This window comes from Mustela erminea, chromosome 14 (assembly GCF_009829155.1).
Source record: "Mustela erminea isolate mMusErm1 chromosome 14, mMusErm1.Pri, whole genome shotgun sequence".
Taxonomy (NCBI): domain Eukaryota; kingdom Metazoa; phylum Chordata; class Mammalia; order Carnivora; family Mustelidae; genus Mustela; species Mustela erminea.
The window spans coordinates 85173249-85190735 of NC_045627.1; the positions used below are offsets into that span (position 1 = coordinate 85173249).

Sequence of the window (17487 nt, forward strand, 5' to 3'; positions counted from 1 at the left end):
ACTTACTTAGTTCCTCTTTGATTTTTTTTCATCAGAGTTCTATAGTTTTTCTCATATAGGTCTTGTATGTGTTTTGTTAGAGTTATACCCAAGTATTTAAATTTTGGGGGTGGTAATGTAAATGGTGATAATGTTTTTAATCTCAAATTCCATTTGTTCATTGTGTTATTATAGGAAAGCAGTTGATTTTGTATATTAACCTTTTATCCTGCACCCTTGTTATAATCACTTTATTAGCTCTAGGTGCCATTTTGTTGATTTTGGGGGGTTTTCTACATAGACGTTCCTATCTGTCAATAAAGACAGTTTTTCTTTGCAATTTGTGTACTTTTAATTTTCTCCTACAGCATTAGCTAGAATTTCTAATTTGTTGTTAAAAAGAATGGTGAGAGGAAACATTTTTCCCTTATTACTGATCTTAATAGGAAAGTTTCTGGTTTTTCACCATTATATATGATGTTAGCTGTGGGTTTTTTGTATATGCTCTTTACCATGTTGAGGAAGTTCCCCTGTATTTCTAATTTGCTGAGAGTTTATCCCCTGCTTCATGGATTTGGCCATTCTAATGGGCTTGTTGGATTTTGTTAAATGCCTTTTCTGCATGTATTTGTGTGATCTTGTGGGTTTTTTTTTCTTTTTTAGTATGTTGATATGAAGGATTACATTAATTGATTTTTTTGAACAATTGAACTAGCCTTGGATATCTGGGATAAACCCCACTTGCTTGTGATGTATAATTCTTTTTATACATTGTTGGAATTGAGGTTTGTTTTGTTGAGGATTTTTGTGTCTCTGTTCATGAGAGACATTGAAAAGACCTTTTTTTAAAAATCACTTTTTAACTTAGTTTTCTGAAGGGTGACATTCACCTGTGCAAGTTTACATTGAAATAGATTTTGGTTCATATTTTGAGAGATTTTTTTCTATTTTATGAACTGTACCTGCAAGTTATTAGAAAGAAGCTGTATTTGTAAGTTTTACAAATGTTTTAAACATTGCTTCTCAAACACAAATATTTATTATTTGGCTCAACAGTCATAAAATTCTGTAAAATTACCACAGAAGTTTGAAATTGCTTACTCTCATTTTCTCTATAGACCAGTAAACAGTTTGTAGACTGTCACAGGCCCCTGGCAAACATTTGAGTAGCAGTCTGAATATTATGCAGTGTACTACTTCTTTCCTTGCTCTTTTTTTTTTTTTTTTTTTTTTAAGATTTTATTTACTTATTTTAGAGAGAAAGCATGAGCATGGGGGCGGGGAGGGGCAGAGGGAGAGAGAGAATCTTAAGCAGGCTACCTGCTGAGCACCGAGACTGACTTGAGGCTCCTTCCCAGGACCATGAGATCACAGCTGGAGCTGAAACCAAGAGTCCCTTCCTTAACTGACTGTAACACCCAGATGCCCCTCCTGCTCTTTTTCTAATAGTCTGAGCCTTAATTCTCAGTCTTGAACAGCATTTGTTACTTTTGTAATAGATTTGAAAATGATGAAAAATAATGAAAAATAAAACTTTTCATTATGAACAGCTTCAAACATGCATACACACATACATAGAGAGAGGCTAGGAAAATGAATTCTCATACTCTTGTCACCCAGGTACTAATACATGGCTGGTCTTGTTTCATTTATGTTTCTCTTGCTTCCTCCCAGGGGAGTATTTTAAAGCAAATTCCAGACATTTTACAGCAATGTAAATATTTTCAGTAAGAGAAAAGGACTTTTTTTTTTTAAGAAAGGAAGGTGGGTGAGAGGCTGGCAGAGCGACAGAGAACCTTAAGCAGGCTCCATGCTCCCTGCTGAGCTGGATGTAGGGCTTGATCTCATAAACCTGAGATCTTGACCTGATCCAAATTCAACTAACTGAGCCACTAGGCACCCTGAAAAGGACTTTAAAAAAAAAAAAAAAAAGATTTTACTTATTTGTTTATTAGAGAGAGAGAGAGAGAAAGCAATGGAAGGGGGAGGGTCAGAGGGAAAAAGCAGAGTGGCAAGCCTGATGTGGGACTTCATCTTGAGACCTAAGCTGAAGGCAGACGGTTAACCGACTTAGCCACCCAAGTGCCCTGAAAAGGTCGTTTTTAAGAGCATAGGTACCGCACTGTTATTCACACCTTAAAATCTCAATAATTTCTTTTTTTTTTTTTAAAGATTTTATTTATTTATTTGACAGAGAGAAATCACAAGTAGATGGAGAGGCAGGCAGAGAGAGAGAGGGAAGCAGGCTCCCTGCTGAGCAGAGAGCCCGATGCGGGACTCGATCCCAGGACCCTGAGATCATGACCTGAGCCGAAGGCAGCGGCTTAACCCACTGAGCCACCCAGGCGCCCCTAATCTCAATAATTTCTTAATATCATATCAGTGTTGAGGTTAATTTTTAACATGTATTTAAGTTTTAATGCACACCCTCCCCACACACAGGAGTTTGCTGATTGCATCTCCATGGAATCAGTTCTGTCTATCCCCTATAATCCTGCAAACTGGTAATTAGATCTGGAAGCTTGATCTTACTCAGGTTTGATAACTATTATTATTTGGCACAAGTAATTCATAGATGGTATGGTATATGACTGTTTAATAGCTTTATTTTAAAAATAAGTTTTTAATACTGCTTACATCTATTAAGTGATTGTTACCTTGATATTAGTATGTATTTTAAAAATTGGGCTTGCTACCAGAACTTGTAACAAATGGAGCAGGGAAAAGTTAGGAAAATGTTTCATTATTTCTGGGAATAGAGTATTTATTTGCAAAACAAATTCAATGAACAAGATTTTAAAGTGAATCTTTACATTGAAGAATATTGAGATGCTTTGATAGTTACAGTTTAGTATATGGGGTGGAGATTCTCGAGATTATCTTAATTCATTTTTTTTTTTTTTTTTAACAGATGTGAGAGTTGAGGCTCTAAGAGAAAATTGATTTACTTGCTATGTTGCAGTCTTTCCTTTAAAACAGACTATGTATAGGTGCTGTTCACAATATATTGTGGTTTCTTTAGTAATTTGGATTAGTGTATTAGTTTAAGGGAAATTAGGTTGGTTTTTTGTTTTTTGTTTTTTAGGACTTATTTATTTGAGAGAGAGAGCATTAGTGGGAAGTGCAGAGGCAGGGAGAGAGAATCTCAAGCTTATCTCATGACCTGACCTGAAATCTGACGCTTAACTCATTATGCCACCCAGATGCCTCCAGGCTGGCTTTAATAATATTTTCTGTCTCAGGGATTGCCTCCAAAATAAAAACAAAACAAAACAAAAAAACCCTTAAGGTATTTTATAGTTGAGAACCATAGTGACTATTTCCAAGTTGTTTTTTTTTCCCCACTCAGTTTTAGATGCTAAATTTAGTATATTTTGTTTTATAAATAACTTTTTTACTTTCTTTCTTTTTAAGAGAGAGGGGCAGACGGAGAGGGAGAGAGTCTTTCCCAAGCGGGGCTCAATCTCAGAACCCTGGGATCATGACCTGGGCCAAAATCAAGAGTTGGACATTTAACTGACTGAGCTACCCAGGTGCCCCTTATAAATAATTTTTTAAGGTCTTGTTGCTCAACTTTTTAAAGATTTTGTAATAGTTCTCAATCTAGATATGTCATGGGAATATTCTGTATAATTTTTAAAATTTATTTAAAGATTTTATTATTTGACAGAGCACAAGCAGGGGGAGCCGCAGAGGGAGAGGGGGAGCCACAGAGGAAGAGGGGGAGGCACAGAGGGAGAGGGGGAGGCAGGCTCCCCGCTGAGCAGGGAGCCTGACAGGGGCTTGATCCCAGAATCCTGGGCTCATGACCTGAGCTGAAGGCAGACGCTTAACCAACTGAGCCACCCAGGCATCCCTTGAGATCTGATTCTTGATTACTTTTTACAAAATTTCACATAGATTTAGCACTTTCAGAAGGTATTTAGTGATTGCAAAAGTTTTTATGACCTTTACAGGACCCAAAGGACTTGTGTCCTTTATATCGCAGGACTTGAATAGTTAACCCGCTCATGAGTGCCTGGGGTCTGATACACCTAGTTGTTGGTGGTGGAAATTGTCTGCTGAGGTCTTGCCGCAGGAGTGGATCCCAGCCCCTAAAATTTCTTTGTGCCTGAAATTTTTTCCGTCTTTTTTCAGTACACTCAGTATGGTCTGTTCTGTGGACTTTACTAAACACAGGGCTGGTCCGCATTTCATGCCACTTGATGCCCTCCATGCCACAGTTAGTTTTTTTTAAATTATTTATTAGAATGTATACATGTGTGCTGAGCAGGCATGGGTGGGGAGGATATTGAGGGGCAGAGGGAGAGGGAGAGAAACTTAAGCAGCCTTCATGCTGCTAGTGGAGCTTAGTCCGATGTGGGACTTGATCCCACGACCCTGAGATCATGACCTGAGCCAAAACCAAGAGTCTGCCCCTTAATGGACTGTACTACCCAGGCGTCCCTGACCCACAGTTTTTGAAAGCTTGGCTACCTGATGGAAAACTGAGGGAGGGAATAATACAGGGAAGACAACACACACAAATCAGTATTCTGGAAACTAGTACCAGGAGGGAATACAGTCAGTGCCAGATGCTAGTGGAAGTGTGGTGGTTTGGTATACTTGAAGTGATTTGGAAAACACTCCTAAGAGAGATGAGACTTGAACCGAGCTTTGAAGAAGGGGTGGGATTTGCCACAGGTTGGGCACGTGTGTCTGTTATGCTTGGGTTTGTAAAGGTAGTGCCTTCATGTATCACTGGGGCGGGTTGGGGGTAGTAATTGCATGAGGCTAGGGTATGTGTGAGGTGTTGGGGAGTGAGTCTGTGAGGTGGGTTGTGTGTGTGACTATGGGAAGGAGTTGGGAGTTCTTACTGCTGTGGAATTGCTTAGGAAAGAGTGCTTTGCTATTAGGATTTTTCTGGTAACAGTAAGCTGTGGATTACAGGAAGGGTGGATTTAGAAAGGGAAGATACTTAGAAGGTTATTACAGTAGTTCTGACCTGAACTGAGAAGGGTTGATGGCAGTGGGAAATGGGAAGAAAGGAACTGATTGGACAGAAACCACTAGAGAGACCCTGGTCGGGGGAAGGGCAGAATTCAAGAGGATTCTGCCATTCTGTGCTGGGTGCAGAGGTCCTCATGGTGTCCTTAATGGATATAGGAGAAATCAGGGTTAAGGGTTTGCTGTGAGCGGAAGAGAAGAGGTTTAAGTAGGATGTGATAAATTATTGGAGCCCTGAAATGAGGTCAGCTTTATGGAGAAAGGGTTCACTGTATCATCAGTCTTCAGGATCTTGCTCAAGGCCAGTTGTTTTTTTCTGTTGACTGTTGTGAGGAAGGACAGTGATGTAGAAAGATGCGGAGGAGAAAAGAGGGGAATGACTGTGTGGGAGTTTTGGTTTAAAGAGTTAAGTAGTACTTTTTATATATCAGTATTACAGTTCAGAATTATCATGTGATACTGTAACAGAACCTGAAAATTCAGCATGCTTGGAATAACCTAGTTTTAACTTGCATCTCTGTTCTGCTAAGATGCTTTCTGAGCATTTATAAATTTCCATAGATTTATGTTAATTAGTATTTATATCAACAATTTATATTAATGAGTTAGTATTTATATTACTGAGTAGAGACTTATATTTAATAAGGCTAATACAGGGGCACCTGGGTGGCTCAGTGGGTTAAGCCGCTGCCTTCGGCTTAGGTCATGATCTCAGGGTCTTGGGATTGAGTCCCTTGTCGGGCTCTCTGCTCAGCAGGGAGCCTGCTTCCCTTCCTTTCTCTCTCTGCCTGCCTCGCTGCCTACTTGTGATCTCTCTCTCTCTCTCTGTCAAATAAATAAATAAATCTTAAAAAAAATAATAAGGCTAATACAAAACCTTAAAGACTGCTATTAGTCCTTCATTTGGATGACTTACCATTTGAAACTAACTGGCAAGGGGGCTTCTCTGTTTCTTTTCTTATTTTTTTTAAAGATTTATTTATTTGATAGAGAGAGCATACATAGCAGGAGGAGGGGGACAGGGAGAAGCAGACTCCCCATTGAGCAGGGTAGGCTGACCTGGGGCTTGATCCCAGGACCCTGAGATCATGACCTGATCTGTAGGCACATGCTTAAGCAATTGAGCCACCCTGGCAACCTGTTTCTTTCTTAAGGAGTTTATACATGATGATGATTATTTCACTTCTCCCGTTTTTTTCCATAGGGTTTTAGTAGGTGCTTGGGAGAATTTGTAGGGTAGCTATGATTTTTGAGGAATTTCCTTTAATAGGGATCTGGTTCTTCAACAGTGTTTGGTAATGCTTCACTAATATGAGCTAATTAATTCATTATTAAGCATGACAATATAAAACATGTTTAATTGATAGCTTCTCTTTTCCCCTGATCATTAGTCTGTATACTCATAATACTTGGGCTTTTATTATTATTTCAGCTGGGAAGTATATACTCAAAAGCAATTGTCAGTTTAAGACTGATTGATATACTTGGAGACATTATTCAGTCTGTCTGCAGGTAGAGCTTGATGCACGAATGGATTCATGGATTCTTTGATCCATAGGATGAGAATTGTTGGTGTGGCATTCGAACCAAGGAATATTTGTTTGAAGAGTAGAAGTTGTGTGTGGTTCTCCTTAAAGAGGGTCCAGATTGTGCAGATTTTGTTTTTGCTTTTTATTGCACCAATTAATGCAAGTATAATTCATTGGATAGAATTTGGAAGTGTTTCCATGTAAAATTAGACTTGCAAATTAAATTTACTTGGATATATGACTATGTTAACATAAAAGATATTTTGTAACAGTTTTATTTTGCTGTACAGTATTAATTCTCAGAGCTGGTTGCTATTAAAAATAATTTTATGTTTTTTGGGGGATTTTTGACATCTGGAAGAAAAGAAGTACTTAGTGTTAATTTGTTGTCAGTAATGCAAAATCATATAGTTGAGCCAAAGTCATCTTTACTCTTCGATTCCACTTACTGATTACAGCAGATATAAATGGCTCTCTCAGATAATCCTCTCCAGTGAGTTTTAGTTTTCAGTTACTAAAAAACGGTATTTCTCCAAAGCCTCAATTTCCCATAGAGTTGACACTGTATACATCATTATTTAATATAATTCACTTGCCTTAAAACTTTGGAGCATGGTTTTGGTATTGCTTAGTTACCTGGATTTTTGAAGAGGGAGGCTACTTACCAGGCATATATGACAGTGACTCTATTTTTTATGACAGTTTTTTGTTTTTTTTTGGTCAGATGTGGACATTTAAACACGCTGTGCTGGCACATTAGTTCCATGAAGGTGAGCTAAGATAATGTAAATTTACAAGCTGTTCAGTTGAGCCTATAAACATATCAAACTAAGACTTAGTGAAGCAAGCATGAAATTCTGAATGTGAATATTTTGAATGAAATACTGAAATTACGTATAGTAGCCCTGTATATATATTCATTATGTCATTTGTTCTTGTCATGATAAGTTTCTACTTGACCATGTTTTTTTTTTCCAGTAGCACAAGCAACTTATTTATAGTTCATTCCTGAGAAACTAAAGGAAGAAACTGCCTAGTGAATATGAAATATGAACTGTATGATTATAGTTTCTTGCTCTTTCGCACACTTTTGGACTGCTTTTGGAGCGTATGTAATCTTTGTGTACAAGCTAAATTTCAAAATCTAAGCAATATAAATATAAATAACCTGGGTTAGGGGGAAAATACAGTTGCTGAAGGAGAAAAAGACTTCAGGCTACATACAAGCAGTATTTATTTTTTGCTTTTCTACTTAGTTTACATCCTTTCTCTCTTCAGTAATAACAAGTAGTATGGCTAGGAACTGATTTAGCACGACTCAGTGAATATTAGGGATTCCATTAGTTCACATACACACATGGCTAAGGCTTTAGAGAAAAATGTCTTTCCCATGTCTATTTGACTGACCAGCGCAGTGGGTTAGCTAATTTTGTTGCTAAATAAATTTAATTTATTAAATTACAATGCTAAATACAGTTCATTATTAAAAGAAATGAGTAGGATTAAAATAAAGGCTTTTTAAAAAATAAATACTGGATAAAATAGCAGGCTTCAAGTGAAACTCAGTTTTGGTTTCCTTTACAGGACTAGCTATTCACAGTCAGACAGAACTACTTAGCACGCTCTGCCAGTGTCTCCTGAGGAAGTCAGAATCTTGAGCCAGCATGAAGACTGAATCTTGTCTTTGGTCTGATTTATAAGTCATACTTTTATTCTAACCATGTGCAAGGTGGAGGTTATAGCATGGAAACTAAAACCTTAGTAAGTGTGATTTTTATTTTAGCTAATAAATTATAGCCTTTCTTGTAGTGAATTTGTCCTCTTAATGGAGTTCACACTGTAAATGGGGTGAGGACTTGGCAAACAGAGACACAGTAATAAACACATACAAAGTGAAAGATTAAGCTTTTCAGGTCAGGAAAAATCCCTGCGAAAGGGAGGCAAAAGCTTCTGTTACTCTGCCTAGGATTTTTTACTTTTCTTGTTAAAAATATGTGGCAGGATGATATTTAGTTGAGAAGGGATATATAAGTAAATGAAGAGTCACGCTTTAGTGGCAGCCATTAAAACAGTGTGGAAATTCCGCAAGAAATTAAAAATAGAGCTTCCCTATGACCCTGCAATTACACTACTGGGTATTTACCCCAAAGATACAGATGTAGTGAAAAGAAGGACCATCTGTACCCCAATGTTTATAGCAGCAATGGCCACGGTCACCAAACTGTGGAAAGAACCAAGATGCCCTTCAACGGACGAATATACACAACGGACATATATTCAATGGTCCATATACACTATGGAGTATTATGCCTCCATCAGAAAAGATGAATACCCAACTTTTGTAGCAACATGGACGGGACTGGAAGAGATTATGCTGAGTGAAATAAGTCAAGCAGAGAGAGTCAATTATCATATGGTTTCACTTATTTGTGGAGCATAACAAATAGCATGGAGGATAAAGGGAGATGGAGAGGAGAAGGGAGTTGAGGGAAATTGGAAGGGGAGGTGAACCATGAGAGACTATGGACTCTGAAAAACAGTCTGAGGGTTTTGAAGGGGCGGGGGAGTGGGAGGTTGGGGGAACCAGGTGGTGGGTATTAGAGAGGGCACGGATTGCATGGAGCACTGGGTGTGGTGCAAAAACAATGAATACCGTTCTGCTGAAAAGAAATAAAAAAAAAAAGTAATTATTAAATTTGCTGTGGAAGTTACTTCATAAATTAGTTGGCATTAAATCATGAAGTCTTCATTTTAGTGTAGTGTTAGTAATAAGCCCAGTGTAGAATCCTATGAACCTTTTTAAATATTGAATATAGGTTTTTAGTATGAATTGAATTTTGAGTGTATTTTAAATACTGAATATTTTGAGTATGAGTATTCAAAATTCTATTGGCATGAGTATGCTAATAGTTATCTTAGGGACATTCTGTTGATTTTATTGTCCCAGTAGATGATGTATAGTTTTTATTTTTTTGTGCTTCAGAGATAACTAGATTTTGAAGGGTGTAGGCTATCAAGGAACTTGATCTGTATTTCATAGTGTTCCTTTTCTGATTGTAAGGATTACTCTTCAACATTTTTCTTTTCTGCCTGTGCTTATTATTAATAAGAGCAGTGGATAAGTAGCACTTTTAAGCTGCTTTTTCTTCCTTTAGCAAAAATGATAGAGTTGACTTTGTTTGATCTTCTGAATTCTTCAGTGAATCAAGCATAAGGATGCTGTACCTAGATAGCATAAGAATCTATGTTGTTCATAATTTGAGAATGGTTACATGTTTAAGTTATGTGATTTGTGTTCTTTCCCTTCTCTTTGAATCTTAACTGTTGGTTACTCTTCTAAATCGATGGTGATGACCTGGCTTAAATTAAACATCTGTTAGTGGCTTCTCTGTTTTAACTTGCTTCCCTCTTAGAACAAACCTCCCTTTATCTTCTGCTTATCCCTTTTGCATTCTAAAGTACAATTTCATTAAATCCCTGAGGTCTAAGATTTTTCTTTGAAAACTTATCTCTGGTGTCTCTAATGGAAATTGGAAAAGTAAGGATAGTTCATTGCTAAATCTCACAGGCTGCTTTTGTGAGATTTATATTTTGTAAGTTGAAGGGTACTTTTGGGGCACAGAGATGGAATTATGTAGTTATTGTTTTAATAACTATGTCCTAATTATTTATAGCTTCCTGCCTGACATAACTCACTTCAAGAAGAGCACAATGTCAGAACGTGGAATTAAGTGGGCTTGTGAATATTGTACGTATGAAAACTGGCCATCTGCGATCAAGTGTACTATGTGTCGCGCCCAAAGACCAAGTGGAACAATTATCACAGAAGATCCATTTAAAAGTGGTTCAAGCGATGTTGGTAGAGATTGGGATCCTTCCAGCACCGAAGGAGGAAGTAGTCCTTTGATATGTCCAGACTCTAGCGCAAGACCCAGGGTTAAGTCTTCATACAGCATGGAAAATGCAAATAAATGGTCATGCCACATGTGTACCTATTTGAACTGGCCAAGAGCAATCAGATGTACCCAGTGCTTATCCCAGCGTAGGACCAGGAGTCCCACAGAATCTCCTCAATCCTCAGGATCTGGTTCAAGACCAGTTGCTTTTTCTGTTGATCCTTGTGAGGAATACAATGATAGAAATAAACCGAACACAAGGACCCAGCACTGGACTTGTTCTATTTGCACGTATGAAAACTGGGCCAAGGCTAAGAAATGTGTTGTTTGTGACCATCCCAGACCTAATAATATTGAAGCAATAGAGTTGGCAGAGACTGAAGAGGCTTCTTCAATAATAAATGAGCAAGACCGAGCTCGGTGGAGGGGAAGCTGCAGCAGTGGGAATAGCCAAAGAAGGTCACCCCCCACTACAAAACGGGACTCGGAAATGAAAATGGATTTTCAGAGGATTGAATTGGCTGGTGCTGTTGGCAGCAAGGAGGAACTTGAAGTGGACTTTAAAAAACTAAAACAAATTAAAAACAGGATGAAAAAGACCGATTGGCTATTCCTCAATGCTTGTGTGGGTAAGTTTCTACATTTTTTGAAAGGGATGGTAATAGGTATTAAGAATGACATGGAAGATATAAACAGTATCAATATTATTTAGGATTTAGGTCATTCAGCATGATAGCTATACTCCCACTGTCCATAATAATCTGTATTTGTGATCTTGTTATAACTTGATCCTAAATCGCCTCCATTTCATTGTGTGTCTTTCCATCATTAAGGAGAAAAACTTCTTAAGTAAGGTTTTTTACACATCAATAGGAGAAAAATATACCTGGAGTTTGAAACTGCTGCTCTGTTTATTTTAACAAGATGTGACTGAGGAACACCAGCTGCTGCTTCGGAGTGTTTGTAAACAGTGTGAGCATCTTGTGATGACAGAAGCTTTAGTCAGATGTTAAAAATATCACAAAAATGTGACTCCAAGAAGTTGAACAAACATAACATTGACCTTGAAAATACTGATGTTAATTTAACATGAATGTCATGTAGTTAATACTGGCAAATTTTATAAAACTGATTTCACGTAGCCAGCTGGTTCCCACAGTTCAAATCATGATGTGTGTGTGTATTATGGTTTTAGTACTTCCTAAAGAAATTTTGGATATTGATCCCAAGTTACTGGTTCAGACCTGTTGAAGTACCAGGACATGTTGGAGAGCAGGGTTTTCTCTAGTTTAACCAACCTTGTGAATTAAATATTTGTGATGTAATTCACAAAAGCAGTTATTGGACACCCTGTGCTGTTTTGTTTCTTTTGAGTAGGTTAGCTTTTTGAGTTTTATGATTTAAATTACCATAATTTTTGATAATTTAATGGGGTTTAATTATCCCCACTGGGGATATTTCGGGTGGTGCTTGCTTTGACATTCTGTTTTTTTTGTTTTTTTTAAGATTTTATTTATTTATTTATTTGACAGAGATCACAAGTAGGCAGAGAGGCAGGCAGAGACAAAGAGGGAAGCAGGCTCCCCGCTGAGCAGAGAGCCCATGTGAGGCTCCATCCCAGGATCCTGGGATCACGACGACCTAAGCCTGAAGGCAGAGGCTTTAACCTGCTGAGCCACCCAGGCACCCCTGACATTGTGTTTTGTAGAGAAAATTTTTGTAAAGGATTATTTGGAGTGACTAAAGTTAAATATTGTGTGGAACAATAGCTAAGCCTTAAATATAGCTTAGCTGTATGTGTATGTTTTTTACAGGTGTGAATTTCTTTTGTTTACCCTCCTGAATATAGCTCCAAGAACAGAAGATGTAACTATATGAACTTGTAAGTCCTAAGCGTAGATTTCAAGAAATCTGAGTTTTTTATTTTAGTTTTGTTCTGGTAAAAAGAATGTCCCAGAAGGTGAGTCTTTCTGAACACCCAAACACAATAGGCACTTAGTAACTCTTAGTTCCAATTTTCTTCTGTCCGAGGACTACCGATGAGCGCACACTGACCCATTTTAGATTATCTGTGTTTTTCCATTTCATCCCATAGATTATTTTCCCCCTTCAAGTTGGGGTACTGTATATGGCATAATTTTCCTTTTTTTTTTTAAAGGAGATACGACCGGTAACATAAAATTCACCATTTTGAAAGTGAACAAATCAGTGGCATTTAGAGCATTCACAATGTTGTGCAGCTACCACCTGTCTGGTGCTAAAACATTTTCATCACCCCAAGAGGAAACCCTGTAAACCTCTACCTCCCCTCCTCTCCCAAGTCCCTGGCAATCATGTCTGCTTTCTGTCTCTCTGGATTTACCTATACTGGATATTCCATATAAATGGAATCTTGTGTGACCTTTTGTATCTAGGTAGATTGTCTTTAAATTACCTCAATGCCATTTGGAAGCTCTTAAATCGTTTTTGCAGGTGGTAATGGACTATGCATACATTTAGTACAAGGTTGTTTTATAGTACATGTAAGTTTACAGATGGAAGTGAAGTACATTGTGATGATTATTAATTTATGTTGGGGTCTTAGAATCCTTTAGAAATCAGAGGTTCCTTCTTCAAGTTAGTGTATCTCAGGATAAGTAATTCTGCTTTGAAATATTTTCTCTTGAAACACAGATTAGACAAATCAATATAACTTTGTCTGTGTGGCTGTTACTTCTTTATGATGACTCTCATTTTGCTGCTACCTTTTATTTCTTTCCACATACCCTTATTTCTTTTGGGATAATCATCTTTATACCTCTTTGCATTTTGATGGCTGTGATTTCATTTTAAAGTGGAACAAAAAACTTATGCCAGCAGGTCCAGTATTGTGTTTGATCTTATTTCATTTACCAAATGGTTTGTTATTAGGTCCCTATTCCCACCCACTCCAGAGTTTCTAGGTTCTTAGGGCTAAGTATTAATTGTATTTAGTTTTTAGTAATGTGCATTCTGTTTTCCCTATCAACAAATACTTTTAACTTCACCATACAATATGGTTCTGAACTGTTGTACCAGAAATTATGACTGTGTGTTTATTGGGTAGTGCTTTCTTGATTTGTAAACATCACTGAAATATGTGTAAAAAAAATTTTTTTTTTGTTTACCTTGTGTTTAACAGAAGCTCACATGTACTGAACATTAATCTTTACCTCCCTTTTTCTGCCTATTTTATGTTCTCCAGGTTTCATTAGATGTGGTATATTGTGGCTTGTCCATGTTAGGCATTTAAGAAAATCATCTCTGTGGTTCCCTTGGTAGTGCGTAAAAAAAAAATAATCTCTGAAGTATATACACTAAGTATAAAGTATTTACTGAGTATAAAATTCATACTAAGTATAAAATGTGAGAGACTTAACCCCTTTGAAGTTGGAAAAAGTCTCAACCTTGTAGTTGGTTAAGATAGAATTAAGGAGAGTTCAGTTGTTAAGAAGGCAAGTAAACCAAAGTGCCAGCAGTATTGAGCAAGTTTCTTTTTTACATGACTTTTGGGTATAATTTCCACCTAAGTCGTTATTACTATCTTATATAGTGAGCGGACATTGGGGACAGCGATGCCAAGATCTGACATCAGTGAAAGTGGAATCTGGGAGTAGGAACTGGGATGGTAAAGACAGAGGTGTGAATTTAAATGTGCAGTTGTCTCTGGAATGTGTGCAGTTTGGTGCCAGGTGTTTTCTGGGAGGTCATGTTGGTGCTAATCATAGACTGCCTGTCCGGCTGGATAGATAACACCCCTAGAGAACAGGGCGCTACTACCTAACGCACCATTTTAGTTCTGCTATTGTATTGAATCAGTTGCCCTTTAGAAGAACATTTTAATTTGTGACCCAAGTTGATCCCTTGAAAAGGTACTGGGTCACGTAAGAATCCCAAATTAAATCTGTGGTGATAGCTTTCTGTCTTCCTGAACTCTGGACTTGTGTATCCAGTTGTATATACCACATTTTGCCTTGAATAGCTAATATTTCCAACTTCTTTCCAACTTATCGAAGCGGAAACTGAACTGGTCTGCCCCTTAAACCTATTTTTTCGTAGTTCCCTTCTCCCTCGATGGCTGGTTTATCGTTCTGCCCGCTGTGCCCAAAGCCTCGGTCATCCTTGATTCTCCTTTTTCTCTTACGCCTTTCCTACTTGTGAGAAAAACTTACTGGCTCTACCTTTGAAATACATACAGGGTCTGCACTTCCATAATCCCTTCTGTCCTTTTTCTCTTTTACAAATTGTTCTCCCCATAGGAGATATTCTTCTAAAACTCTGCTCGAACTAACTCTTCAGTGATTGCCTGTGTTGCTCAGAGTAAGAGCCAGAGTCCCTCAAAGACGGTGTAGGCCCCACAGCTGTATTCTGCACCTTCCTTCCCCCCCAGCACATTTCTTCTCCCAGCTGTCTGTTGCTCTCCACTTCACTCATTCACTTTAGCCACTCTGGTCACCTTTCTTCTCTACAGATCAGCCTCAGGCCTTGATACTTGCAGTTTGCTCTGCCTGGATTGCTCCTTTCTGGATTGCACGATCAGCTCATTTATTAGTTGCTTAAAATTCTTTTCGTAGTTGCTGCCTTCTTGGTGAGGCTTCCCTGACTGCTGTACGTACAGTTCCAGCCCTGTCCTCATCCCCTTCCCCCAGTTTTAATTGTCTTCACAACACTCGCCACTTTTTTATTTGTCTCTTTCTTCCTTAGAATTTAAACTTTGTGAGTGGCAGGAATTTTGTTTCCTTCACAGCTATATCCTGGTACTTAAAACAGTGTCTGACATGTAGCAGACATTCAGGCATTTGTTAAATCATTCAGTGAATACGCCCTTGTCTAAACTGGCATCTGGACAAATAGACCTTTCTGCTGCTTTTCTGAATTTCTAGATTTTTTACTTTCTTCCTAGCTTTCTGTATTTTTTACTTTGCAGACTATTCCTGGGGCTTGACCCTGTGGGAGCCATTTGACTTCTCCCTATCAGGAAAAGATAGGAAGTTGGTACAACAGGGTCTTCTGAGAAGAGGCAGGCCCTAGTTTATCACTAGGCAGTCTGTGGATATGAACGGTCTGAAGTCAGATTTCTTTACCTTACATTTCTCTGTCTTCCTACTTTCACTGATGAATATCTGACAGTTTGGTGAATATATGATGTAAAGAAAAAAGTCATGTGTATGCTGTGCCTGAAGTCCTAAAGCAAATGCACTTTTTACTGGGACACTTTTTATAGTCAGTCGTCCTTGGAGCTGTTGGTGCGGTTTGGCGCTTTGTCTCCTGTCTACAGCAACAGCTCTGTCTTTCTTACGTTTAGCTTGTCCAGTGACCCTGTTAATGAAGATGAGAAGGATTTGAGATGGGGGGTCAGAGTGGTGGTGAAGGTGGAGGGGTAAAGTAGTGTAGGGTTGAAACTGGATTTTATGGGGCAGTGGCATTATAGAAAATGTGTGTGTCAGTCAAGTCTCCTGTTGTTCCCAGGCTTTGGGGTGACCTGAAGCATGCACTTGTGTCCCCTGTTGAGAATCACTGGTTAAGTCACGATTTCCTTACCAGTGAACGAGCTGAAACGGAATCATGATGATTATAGTCCGGGGTATTCCTGAGCAAAATTTTGATGGGTCTAAAAACTTAAATGATTTCTTTTCTTTTTCTTTTTTATGATTTTAGTTCTTTATTTGAGAAAGAGAAACAGATAGCAACAGAGAGCATGAGCAGGGAGGAGAGGGAGAAGCAGGGAGCCAGCCGAGTGCCGGGCTTGATCCCAGGACTCCGAGATCATTGATCTGAGCTGAAGGCAGACCCTTAACCAGCTGAGCCATCCACGTGCCCCGTAACTGTGATTCTTAAAACATAGAAAATGTTAGAATTGACTTTTTCTTTCAGGTTGTCTGCAAAGATAGTTCTGTTTGATCAAATATTTCCCCTTTTCTCCTATCTGTGTAGAAAATCAGTATTTGTGGCTGTTATTTTCTGTCCTGAGGCCAGTTGTATTTTGGTCCCTTGCCTGTGTACATAGCCACTCCGGAGTGCCAGATGCACCTGCAGAAGCACCTCTAATGTATATAGTGCTACACATGTCAGAATGTGTTTGTTTGCTTTCACTGATACTCTTGTTTTCCTTGTATTTTTTAATTTTTATTTTTTTTTACTTTTGTCATTTTATGAAAAATTAGCAAGGTATAGGCTTATTACATTTAAAAATACTCTATTTTGCTATCATTATTAAGAATTATGGATATGGATAGTTTTTCTCAAGGAAATAATAGTTTACTTCTATTAAGGTTGTAGTGTTTTTCTTTTTCTGGGAAAACAAATGTGTTGCAAAATGTAATGTTCTAAGGTAATTTTTTTATGGTGTCTGTATTATTTAGTTTAGAGATATAATGTGTCTGGTCACATGAGTGTTGTGCAGTAATCCACACAAAATTGTATTAACTTCAACAGAAGAAAAAGTCCTATATGATTAGTTTTTGAGAGATGGTAGTACTATGAACTGGAATGGTAATAAGGTGATGTGTAACAAGAAAAGCACCACATCAGAACAAAACAGTTGGAAATCCTTGACGTAAGATACAATGGCGATTTTACCTATTTAATTAAGATGTCTTTGTGTCTGACTTTTTAACTTTAGAAGAAACCGAGGGCATGTAAATTATTATAAGGAAAGACATGGAAGACGCTTTTATTATCTAGTTTGGTGTTCTTTAGCTTTTAAAATTAATTTGCTGCAGAGCGATACCTTACTGATGACTTACCTGAAGGCATAAAACATGAAATACCTTGCAAAATATTGGCCATTAGGGAGTGGAGTTACGTGTCTAAAGTTGTATTTTCTAGGTGCCCACTACTGCTTGCTTTCACTCTACCCACCCCTTTCCACTTTTCTGATTTACATGACTGATTGAAATAGTGTAACAAGCAGAAAAATGCCTTCCTGCCCCCCAAGACATTTAAATTCTAATCCCCAGAGTATATGAATATGCTACTATACGTGCCAAAAGGTATCTTGCAGGTGTAAATTAAGGCCCAACAAATGGAGAGATGATCTCCTGTTATCTGTCTGGGTAGGCGGGCCTAGCACAATCATA

At 38.1% G+C, this 17487-nt stretch overlaps 1 protein-coding gene across 5 annotated transcripts in view; it reads left to right on the forward strand.

Annotated features, from left to right (window-relative positions):
• Nucleotides 1-17487, forward strand: part of ZRANB1 (zinc finger RANBP2-type containing 1) — a 56167-nt gene that overhangs the window by 10482 nt on the left and 28198 nt on the right. The window contains exons 1-2 of one of the 5 annotated variants that reach the window (XM_032312446.1): nt 7242-7264; nt 10169-11019. In XM_032312446.1, the coding sequence (XP_032168337.1) occupies nt 10206-11019 (814 nt within the window). In that variant the 5' untranslated portion in view covers nt 7242-7264; nt 10169-10205. Of the gene's footprint in view, nt 1-7241; nt 7265-8078; nt 8256-10168; nt 11020-12204; nt 12273-17487 lie in introns of those variants that run through there. The other 4 variants (XM_032312444.1, XM_032312447.1, XM_032312448.1 and 1 more) reach the window with 4 other exon arrangements.